Source organism: Perognathus longimembris, chromosome 2 (genome assembly GCF_023159225.1).
Source record: "Perognathus longimembris pacificus isolate PPM17 chromosome 2, ASM2315922v1, whole genome shotgun sequence".
Classification (NCBI taxonomy): domain Eukaryota; kingdom Metazoa; phylum Chordata; class Mammalia; order Rodentia; family Heteromyidae; genus Perognathus; species Perognathus longimembris.
This window is the reverse complement of record NC_063162.1, coordinates 153,618,066-153,628,604: the sequence shown is the minus strand read 5'-3', so window position 1 is coordinate 153,628,604 and position 10,539 is coordinate 153,618,066. Positions and strand designations below refer to the sequence as shown.

The window sequence follows — 10,539 nt, the reverse complement described above, 5'->3', positions numbered from 1 at the left end:
TTCCACGTCAGCCTTAACTACCTATGAGCTTAGCTACTCAGGAGGCTGAGATCTGAGCAGCTCCGTGCAAAGCCAGCCCAGCAGGGAAGTCCCTGAGGCTCTTACCTCCCATTAACCAGCAAGTGGAGCTGTGGCCCAAACAAGAGCTCCCCAAGGCCTTGAGTAGGGGCCCCAGGACTGGCACAAGAACACACACACAGGGGCTGGGAATATGGCCTAGTGGTAGAGTGCTTGCCTCGTATACATGAAGCCCTGGGTTCGATTCCCCAGCACCACATATGTAGAAAACGGCCAGAAGCGGCGCTGTGGCTCAAGTTGGTAGAGTGCTAGCCTTGAGCAAGAAGAAGCCAGGGACAGTGCTGAGGCCCTGAGTCCAAGCCCAGGACTGGCCTAAATAAATAAATAGATAGATAGATAGATAGATAGATAGATAGATAGATAGATAGATAGATAGAACACACACACACACAACCCCAGTGCCGCTCACACCGGCCCCGGTGTGCAGCACAACTGGCCCTGTGTGGGCACAGGGCACGGCTGCCCCATGACCCTTCCTGACGGCTGCCCACGAGGAGCCTGGCCCCCGGGGGCCTCCTGCATGCGCAGGGCTGGGCCCCAGCGGAGACAGTGGGCGGCCATGAGCCTGGCCTGTGGCAGGCTTCCCTGCCCTCCCCGCCACAGCCACAGCTTTCATCTGTGCGTGTCAGATCGTGGTGAGAGGCGTGTGAAATCACGATCCTGATGTTACACACTGACCGCTCCCTCTGAGAGCCTCCTCCTGACAGGCCCCCGGCCCCGTCTCATGGCTCCGTGTGGAAGGGGGGGTGAGGCAATGGGCCCTCCTCCGTGGCAGGGCCCCGTCCTCCCCCCTGCTCCTGCATGTCCTCTGCCATCAGATTGCTAAGCAGGGCCCGGGCTGTGGAGTTTGCCCCTCAGAGCAAGCCTGGGCGGCAGGGCGAAGGTCAAAGCCGTGGCCACCTCCCCAGGGCCGTCCCTGGCCTGGCCACGGGCACCCCGGGGCCCTGCCCACACCCGAGGGCCACCTGTGGCTCACCGCACCCAAGAGCCCGGTGCTGTGCCGGCCAGGGGCAGACACCAGCAGGAAGGCAGCAGGGGCAACTCAGAGCCGCCTCGCCCGGTGCTTCCCCGCGCTTCCCCGCGGTGACGACTCAGGGGCAGCCAGGCCTCCTCCTTCCTCCTTCCCGGAGACCCCCCCCCCCCCGGGGAGCCCCATCCTCCCCGCCCCTCTTCTTGGGCAAGGCGTGGGGTGGCCGGCAGCGGCCTTTGCCCACCCCCACCCGCCCCTGCCCGCAGAAGAGGCTCCTGAATTCCCCAGAGGACGCCCTCCCTTTCCCTGTTCCTCCTCTGCTCCGGGAGGCTCTTAGTCACTGGCAGCTAGTGAGGGCCCGAGGGGAAGGGACCAGCCCAGGGGCCCGTGGGGGGAGGGGGGGACCAAGCCCTTGTTCCTGCAGAGCAGGTCTGGGTGCAGCAGGACCAGGAAGCCGTCATTTCCCGACATGACAGGCAGCGCCCTTGCCCAGGGTGACCATGGCCATGGGCTCCTGCACAAAGCCCCTACCCCAGGCACTCAGTTCCCTTTGTGCCAGTCCTGGCACTTGGACTCAGGGCCTGGGCACTGTCCCTGGCTTCTTTTTGCTCAAGGCTAGCACTCTGCCACTTGAGCCACAGCGCCCCTGCTGGCTTTCTCTGTGTCTGTGTTGCTGAGGCATCGAACCCAGGGCTTCATGCATGCAAGGCGAGCACTCTACCGCTAAGCCACCTTCCCAGCCTTGAGGATCACAGTTCTAAGGAAGCTGGGGCAGGAAAGTCTGAGACTCTTATCTCCCATTAACTATCAGAAGATTAGACGTGGAGCTGTTCTCAAGGAGGGTGAGGTCCGTCGGGGGACAGGGCCTGACACCCCGGGGGCGTTGTGAGGGTGTTCCTCCTCTCGGGCTGGGTGTGCGGGGCCAGGGGCGGCTTTACCGGAGGCAAACCTCAGTCCCCACGGTTTTGTCAGTGGCCAGCAGAGCCTCCGCGGGCCTCTCACAGGGGAGCCCGCACCAGGCACGGGGCCGGGGGGTATGGGGAGAGCCCAGGGTCCCCCCGAACCAGGCCCCCGCCCCCACCTCAGGACGAGCAGGGCTCTGCCTCGGCGGCAGCAATGCGCAGCAGCTGCAGGCACTGAGGGTCCCGGGCCCTGGGCCCCACCCAGGCACCCGCCCAGTCCCCCCGCCAGGCCCACGCGGGGCTCCGACCCTTCAGAAGCGGCACGTCCCAGCAGGAACAACACCGCTCCTCACCGCACACACCACCACGGCCATCCTCGGCAGGCCCGGGGGTTCTTGCTTGTGCACGCTGGGGGCACAAGTAGGAGCCACCACGGAGGGACCTGCGGGGGTGGGGGGCTCTACCCACCCACCGAGGCTGCAGGGAGAGGCACCAGGCGAGCCGGGCCTGGAGAAGCAGGCCGGGTGGGCCGGAGGGCCTGCTCGCTCTCGAGGGCCGGCGCTGCCCGGCCCCGAGTCCCCGCAGCCCCCCCCCCCCCGCCCGCCCCACTCCCAGGCGGTGCCACAGGCTTCCCCACGAGTCCCGCGCAGCACAGTGGCGCCCAGCCCCAGGCCAGCACTCGAGCAGCGCACACAGCAGGTGTCCCGTGCTGGAGGAGAACGGCGCTGTGAGCTTCAGCGTGGACTCCCGGGCCTGGGTGGGCTCTGGGCATCCCCGCCAGGCCGGTGTCCCAGCGCCAAGGCCTCGCGGGAAGACAATTGCTCCGGAGTGATGTTAAGAGCTGGAGTGCCCGATTTCGGGTGAGCGGTAGCCCTGTTCGCACCCCAGGGGGATGGGCTGGAACTAAGCACATGAAGCCCTTCCAGGGCCTCCGGGAAGGCCGCCTGGGGTCTTGGGACAAGGCTCTTCCCTCCTCTCCGCGTGGTGGTACGGAATTAAGTGAATCGCAAGCAAGCCCTGACAGTGATTCCCTCTCAGCCTTAGTTCTCTTAAGGCCCATTCCAGTCATTTCCTGAGCTGTGGGCCTACAAAGCCTGTGCCTCCTATAGTCTGCCCACTTGGGCCTGCCTCTGTCCAGCGTAAAACCTTCCTCAGCGGTACCTAAGACACTCTGACTTTTTATTTCTTTAAAAACTTTTTTGGTCCGTCGTGGGGCTTGAACTCTGGGCCTGGGTGCCATCCCTGGGCTCTTCACCTCAAGGCTAGCACTCTACCACTTGAGCCACAGTGCTACTTCTGGTTTTCTGGTGGTTAATTGGAGATAAGAGTCTTACAGACTTTCCAGCCTGGGCTGGCTTTGAACCCTGATCCTCAGATCTCAGCCTCCTGAGTAGCTTGAATTACAGGCGTGAGCACCCAGCCTAAGGGCAGTTGTACTGCATCTCCTTCTTTAAGTTTTTAACCACCTAAAAGCCAGAAGTAGAGCTATGGCCCAAGTTGTGCAGTGCTAGCCCCAGCAAAAAAGGTCAGGGACAGCGCCCCAGGCCTCGAATTCAGGTCCCAGGACCAGCACACCAAAATAGTCATCCACTTCATTTCACACGAATCCCATCAGTTACATGTGTTATCTCAGTTGGCAACTTCAAATTTCCTTTGAATTTTTTTTTTTTTTTGCCAGTCCTGGGCCTTGGACTCAGGGTCTGAGCACTGTCCCTGGCTTCTTCCTGCTCAAGGCTAGCACTCTGCCACTTGAGCCACAGCGCCCCTTCTGGCCATTTTCTGTATATGTGGTGCTGGGGAATTGAACCCAGGGCTTCAAGTATATGAGGCAAGCGCTATTGCCACTAGGCCATGTCCCCAGCCCCTCCTTTGAATTTTTTAAACTCATTCAAAACAGTTTAAGGTATTTGCAGGCTGCTGGCTGCTGCCCCCTGCTGGCGCGTGGGGTGAGGCTGCGGTCTTGGTCCCTGGGGAAGGGGTGGGGGGCAGAGGGCAGTGGCCACCCCAGTGGCCTGGGGGAGTTTGGGTCTTGTCCGGCTTGCGGCACTGCTTGGAGCGTCTTCTGCTCCAGCTGACGGCGTTTCCTGGCCTCGGATCGCATGGAATGGCGCGCCGGGCTGGGGCCTGCCAGCCTGCCTCCCTGCCTGCCTCCCTGCCTGCCTGCCTCCCTCCCTGCCTCCCTGCCTGCCTCCCTCCCTCCCTCCCTCCCTCCCCAGTGCCAGGCCTCGCCTCCTTCCCGTGAGGGTCTCTGAGACCACCCTGGGCCACCTGCGTGGCGTCATTTCACCAGGGAGGGGAGGTGGGTGGCTCTGGAGACTGGGTGGGGGCGGGGCTGCGGGCCCCCAGGGTGGAGCAGTGCCACGTGCAGCTGCCCCGCGTGGTGCCCCACACAGCGACGGCAGCTACACCCCTGCCCCGAGCAGACACCGCCATCCCTCCAGCATGTGGGCCCCATGGTTCCGACTCTGCTCCTTGCATAGGGGTCCAGCATGGATGGAGGCTGTTTCCCACCCCCCACCCTCCTCAGCCCCCACTAGAAGTGCTGCTCTCGCTGGACTATGGAGGTCGGATCTGGCCAGCGCCATGTTGGCCACGTGGCAAGCTTGACCATGTGGCATTTCTAGCATCGTGTCTTGATGGGCGTGCCTGGGTTCGTACAGGAAAGTAAGGGAAGCCCCATCCCCAGGTAATGAGAGTTCCTGAACCCCAAGAGACAGGGGTGGCACATGGCCTATAGGTGACTGAACCTGTCTGTCAAGTGCTTGGAACTGGGAGCTTCCTGTGACCCTGCCCCCTGACCTGAGGCTATTTAGGGGCAGGCCAGCTCAGGCGCCATGATGCCATGCCACATGTTCGAGTCTTGTGTCTCTCGTCCCCATGGCGTCCCAGTTCAGCTCTCCATTGGAGCTGAATTGGTTTGATGGTACTTGGAAATCCTCCGGAAGTAACTCCCTGTGCCACTGTCCTGTTTTGTGTTATGTTTTTCTGAAACCTGGGACCGGTCCATCCAGAACTTCCCCAATAAACTCATCTTTTTACTTGGAGGGATGGGGGATCCCCCCCTCGGACCCCATTATATACCCACGGTCCTGGAAGTCCTGCACGAGGAATGCCAGCTGCTGGAGTTGCAGGGGCATTCAAAGCCACAGTAATTCTAGCTACTCAGGAGGCTGGGACCTGAGGATTGAGGTTCAAAGCCCACCTGGCCAGTGAAGTCTGAGAGACTCATCTCTAAGTAACCAGCAAAAGGTTGAAAGTGGAGGTGTGGCTTACATGGTAGAGCACTATCCTTGAGCAAAAAGCCCAGGTGAGAATGTGAGATCCCGAGTTCAAGCTTCAATACCAGCAACGATAACGAGTAAGTAAAACAAGCCATCTTAGAAAATGCTCTGAAGAAGCAAACACCTTCTGTCCAGGGCACTGGGGGGGGGAGGGGGGAGGTGTCAGTGTTCCTGGTCCCGCCCTCCCCTGGCCCCTCCCCTCTGAGCTCCACCTGCAGCCCATCATCAATATAAAGGCAGGAAGGGGACTTAAGATTACCTTCACACACCGCCCGTAGCCCCACGCCTGTGATTCTGGACAGTCAAGGAGGCTGAGATCTGAGGGTCATGGTTCAAACACAGCTTGGGCAGAAAGGTCTGTGAGACGCTTACTTCCCACTGATCACTCCCTCCCTGCAAAGGAAGTTGCCCAAAGTGGAGCTGTACCTCAATTGGTAGAGCATTATCCTTGAGCTATTGACGGGGCCCAGAACCATGGCCCCGAGTTCAAGCCCCAGGACTGGCATGCATGCCCAGCTAGGAACCCCATCCATCTACAGTGTTTTGTATAGTATATTCACAATGCCGTACAATAACCCTCAACACTATCTAAATTCCAGAATGTTCTCACCAAATGTCATCCATGCCAGTACCCATGAGCCCAGTGGTGGCCCGGGCCCTGGGCCCAGCTCCTTGGGCACACTCCACACGAGCGAGCGAGCGAGCGAGCGGCATCAAATGCTGGTCCCACTCCATCTTCACTAAGATCTGCCCCGTCCTGGGCCTCAGGGTTGGGTGTGCCCAGTCTGCTGGGAACCCAGGGAAGGCCCCTTGCTGTGCTAGGACTGACCACCCGCACTGTGGAACATTCCAGGTTTAATCTGTGTCCTCCCACCCAGGAGCCTGCATCACGTGGGGACCCGCCAAATCCCAGCGCCCATTCCAACTACAATGATAGGTTGGTTCCAACTGATACCGTGCGGCAGCCGGTAAGGCCCATGGCCACCCGCGTGTGGCCCGGCGTGCTCTCTAAGTGTTGTCACCTCATTGGCCACCCGCGTGTGGCAGGCCTGACCATGTGCTACTTGCCTTTATAGCCCCAACCTGAGCGCGGCCCGTGGTCACCGTGTCAGCTCCCGAGTCTGCGCTGCCAGCCTGGCCGGTCCGTTTGCTTTTTACTTCCCCAATAAATCCATCCTTTTCATACAAAAAAAAAAAAAAAGTTTGTCCCTCGTACCTGGCTCCTCGCCGAGCGGGGCCCGAGCCCTTGCGTGCCACGCGCAGGTACAGGCCGCACACGAGGACCCCCGGGGGCTCCGTCCCTGGGCGGGGAAGAGTGCTTCGCTGGGCGCCGCGCCGAGGGAGCGCCTGCAGAGGAGCTGCTGGCCTGCGCGGCCACTCTGGCAGCGGGGCCTGGCGGGGGCGGGCCTGGTCTCCCCGCCCTCTGGTACTACCAGGAAGGGACGGGGGACGCTGCGGACCCTGTGAACAGACAGAAGCGTCACCATGGTCACTGGCCTCCGGGCCAGGAGGAGCAGGCTGCAGACGCTCGCCCGGCCAGCAGGGGGCGGCCTCTCCCAGCCCACAGGGACAGCTCCCGGGGACCTCAGCCCAGTGGCTTTTTCCGTTATGAAGTCTACTGTGGAAGACCTATTATGTGCTATGTGACGCTAGGTCCTTGGGGCTCAGCAATTTGCTCATCGCTCTCCCCAGTACTAGTAGCTCTCCCAAACAAAACTTACACTATAGTGTAAGAGGGAGAAAACACCTAGTCAAACGCAGTCTATGTAATGGAAACGCGTGCTACAAGATGCTGGTGAGGGAGGATGGAGGTGTAGGGGCCAGGAAGCTGGGGGGCTCTCACTGTGAGGCCCAGGCTGACCTTGAGCTTTTGGGCGTAAGTGATCTTCCCCTTTCAGCCTCCTGAGTAGGCACACATTGACCACAGGCATACATTACCCATTGTGGAGTGGCTTGTGTGCGCACACGCGTGTGTGCATGCCAGTACTAAGGGTTGAAGTGTGTGTGTGTGTGTGTGTGTGTGCGCGCGCACCAGTACTGGGGCTTGAACTAAGTGCCTGGGGGCTATCCCTGAGCCTTTTTTTGCCCCAGGCTAGTAGTGTTTCCATTGAACCACAGTTCCACTTCAGGCTTTGTAGCCTGGAGGTAAGAGTCTCTCAGACTTTCCTGCCTGAGCTGGCATTAACCGCAGTCCTCAGATCTTAAGTCTGCTGAGTAGCTAGGATTACAGGTGTGAGTCACCAGTGTGAATCTGCTTCTTAGCATGGCCCCTTCATCCGTGATGGCGCCTCTCCTTGAACCCCAAGGTACCCGCAGCATCTGCTCCTCCTTCACATGCAGAAGACCTTGGCGCCTTGCTCTGGATTAGACTGCAATAGGCCGGCTTCACTTCCTTGTCATCCAGCTTGCTACAGCAGAACGTTTCTCCATTTCCTGGTTATTTTGTATTTGTGGTAGAAAAAACCCAAACCCAGTTTCTCAGAAATGCCAGGAAAGCATTCTACCATTGAGCTACACACGCAGCTGTTCCTAGTTGGTGATTACAAGGGAAGAGTTTTCTTTCATTTGGATGCCTAGGAGCTATCCCAGGCCTCCAAGGCCGCTTGGAGGACCGTGTGCTATCTGGTTCCAGGCTGGGTCTCTCACCTGAGAACTGTAACAGCCACAGATCATGGGTCCGCGTAACAGCTCTAGCTGTTCTGGAGAGACCCGAAGTGAGCTCTCCCTGCTGGGCGTGCTGTCAGGACGTCCTGGCTGAAGGCTGGCGCGTGCTCAACAGTGCTCCTACAGGGCTCCCGCAGCAGAGGCCTCGGCCGGCAGGGCACGGTCCTGACCCCGGGCCTGCGGTCTCTCTCGCACTTAGCACCCGGAGCCTGGAAGCCAGCCAGGGCCTCCCAGAGGCACCGCCCGGTGTGGAGCTGGGTCACGCGTGGTTGAACAACTCCTGAGCTCGGCGTAGCTGCAGTCTTCACTTCTCTACCGTGACCACGGTGTTCAGGACGCCTCTAGGCGTCACCAGCAGTGCCTGACCCCGGGGCAGAAGCACTCGGCCGGTGCTGGTGATGGCAGCCGGACAAGGCCAGCGCCAGACAAGCCCCAGGCACCGGGGCGCTGGGGGACAGCGGTGACAGGTGGGCACCAGCCTGCCGGCTGGGTCGGAGCAGCCACCGAAAAGAAGCACGACTTACAGGAAAGGCAAGGGCAGGGGAGACCCGCCCCAGGAAGACCTTTCGAGAAGGGAAACCCCTAGACAGGGCTTGGGCACCGTCCTCTGAGGTGAGAAGGGCGGCTGGCTGGGAAAGACAGAGCGCCAGGCGGGCGGGGGCCATGCCCTCGCCCCGCGGCACCTGGCCACGTTGGAAGGGGTGCACTACGGGGCAAGCTGGCCGGAATGATGGGGGGGGGGGGAATTTTAATGCAAGTATTCTGCCACTAAAACATGCTAAAAGCTGGGGGGTAAACAAGTTCAGTATAATTGCAGATTTGTCTTTTGTGTCTGATATTACATTTTAAAATACTTACATAAAAAAACCCTAGTAAGATGCAGAACATTTAATATAACCAACCCAAAAGAAAAAATAAAAGAAATGCTATTTCTGTATAGCATTTGAACACTTAATTTATTATTCAAATTAAGAAATTATACATTTTGTTTTGATAATGGTCATTATCTTAAAAGTGTCATTCAGTTTTCCCACATTTAAAAGTATATTGCTAAGTCCGGTCCACTAGCTGTGTGAGCCCCGAGGCCGCAGCTACAGACCCAGGGCGGCCTGGGCCGGGGCGGGGCGGGGCGGGGCCGGCGGGGGGCTCCTCGGTCCTCAGCAGCACCAGCACACAGGTCCTCGCAGGGCAGGGCCGCTGGCCACAGCTCACCCCAGGTGCTTTCTGTGGGTGGAGGCCAAGGTCGCCGGCTACCGCCCAGGCTCCAATAAAGTGCCGACAGGAGACCCATCCGGGATCTTCGCTGACACATGCCAGGGAGGCCCACGCGTGCCAAGGCAGCAGCAGGGGGTGCCGAGGTCTGGACAGCCCCCAGGACGCCCAGGCTGGTGGCGGCACGGCCCCGGCCAGGGGCCCGTGGGTCACGGAGAGACGCAGCCCACCACTTTGGTTCAAACGGCTTTAATAGAAGCTGCAGCGCCCACGCTCCCCACCCGCCACTCAGGGCAGGCGCCCCACAGGCCCGGGGGGCACAAGCACTTCCTCTTCCTCCTCCTCCTCCTCCTCCTCCTCCTCCTCCTCCTCCTCAGAGAGCTCTCCAAGCACAAAGTAGAGACAGGGACAGCAGAGAGAAGAACCCACCGCACAGCTACCCAGCAACAGCCCGACCGACCGCAGGACGCAGGTCAATGGTATCCCAAAAATGAGCATGCGAGTCCCGCCTGGGGGAAAATGGCTTAAAAAAAGCACAAATAAAATAAAAATAATACTACTGTTTTCTATTTTCCAAACCTAACCACTTTGGGAAAAGGCAGCAGGAAATAAATGCCTTTCATTTTAACAATTAGGCTTGTAAACAATCAACCACACAGAAGCGGTGGCCCCAGGGCTCTGCGTCCCTTCTCCCTTCTCTGCGGACCGCAGGGGCCCGCGGGACCCGGGTGGGGCTCCGGCAGCTCAGGAGGGCATGCTAACGATCCGATCCGCAAGGCCAAGGTGTCGTCTTTGGTTCGTCTCACTGAGTTGCCACTAGTCTGAACACGGTGCTCTTCTTGGCAAAATTACTAACCCACATGGCACCTAACATTGGGTTTATCAAGTTATCTGAAAAGCAATGTCCGACTAGGTAAGTGGCCACGTTATCATAAAAATAACCTAAAAACCCAGGGGAGAAGTGTCAGGAGGAGAGCCGGAGGAGGGCCTGGGTCCGCCCGGGAGCGCTGGCTGCGGGGGTCGGGGGGCCGGTCCCCTCTCCCCCAGCCCCGCTCAGCTCAGCTCGAAGCCGGCCGCGCACTCGATGGCGTAGAGCAGCTTGCTTCGCAGAAGGGCCTCGTCGTAGAACTCGGGCAGCTTCAGCAGGTTCATGCAGGTGCTGGCCGTGGGGAGCCGCTCCAGGTCGGAGCCTCCATTGTGGATGCAGAAGGCGGGGTACAGCTCCTGGAAGACAGGGTGCGGGGTGTGGTGACACACGGCCCCCCGCGGGGCAGCGGCCGGGCCAGGCTCAGGTCAGGCACTGCCTTGGCGGGACGCTCACCAGGCCGTCCCTGGCCAGCGCGAGGGGCTGCTGCTGCACTCCGGCTTCCCAAAGCAACGCGGCTTCCGGGTCGCCGCGGGAGGTGGCAGGGCTGCCCTTCAGGGGCCGCGA

At 60.0% G+C, this 10,539-nt stretch overlaps 1 protein-coding gene across 1 annotated transcript in view; it reads right to left on the bottom strand.

Annotated features, from left to right (window-relative positions):
• Positions 1–8,832: 8,832 nt before the first annotated feature.
• Ube3c (ubiquitin protein ligase E3C) overlaps positions 8,833–10,539 on the bottom strand; it is an 85,982-nt gene continuing 84,275 nt past the window's right edge. The window contains exon 24 of the mRNA XM_048340538.1: positions 8,833–10,331. Coding sequence (XP_048196495.1) covers positions 10,161–10,331 — 171 coding nt within the window. The 3' untranslated portion in view covers positions 8,833–10,160. The remainder of the gene's footprint in view (positions 10,332–10,539) is intronic.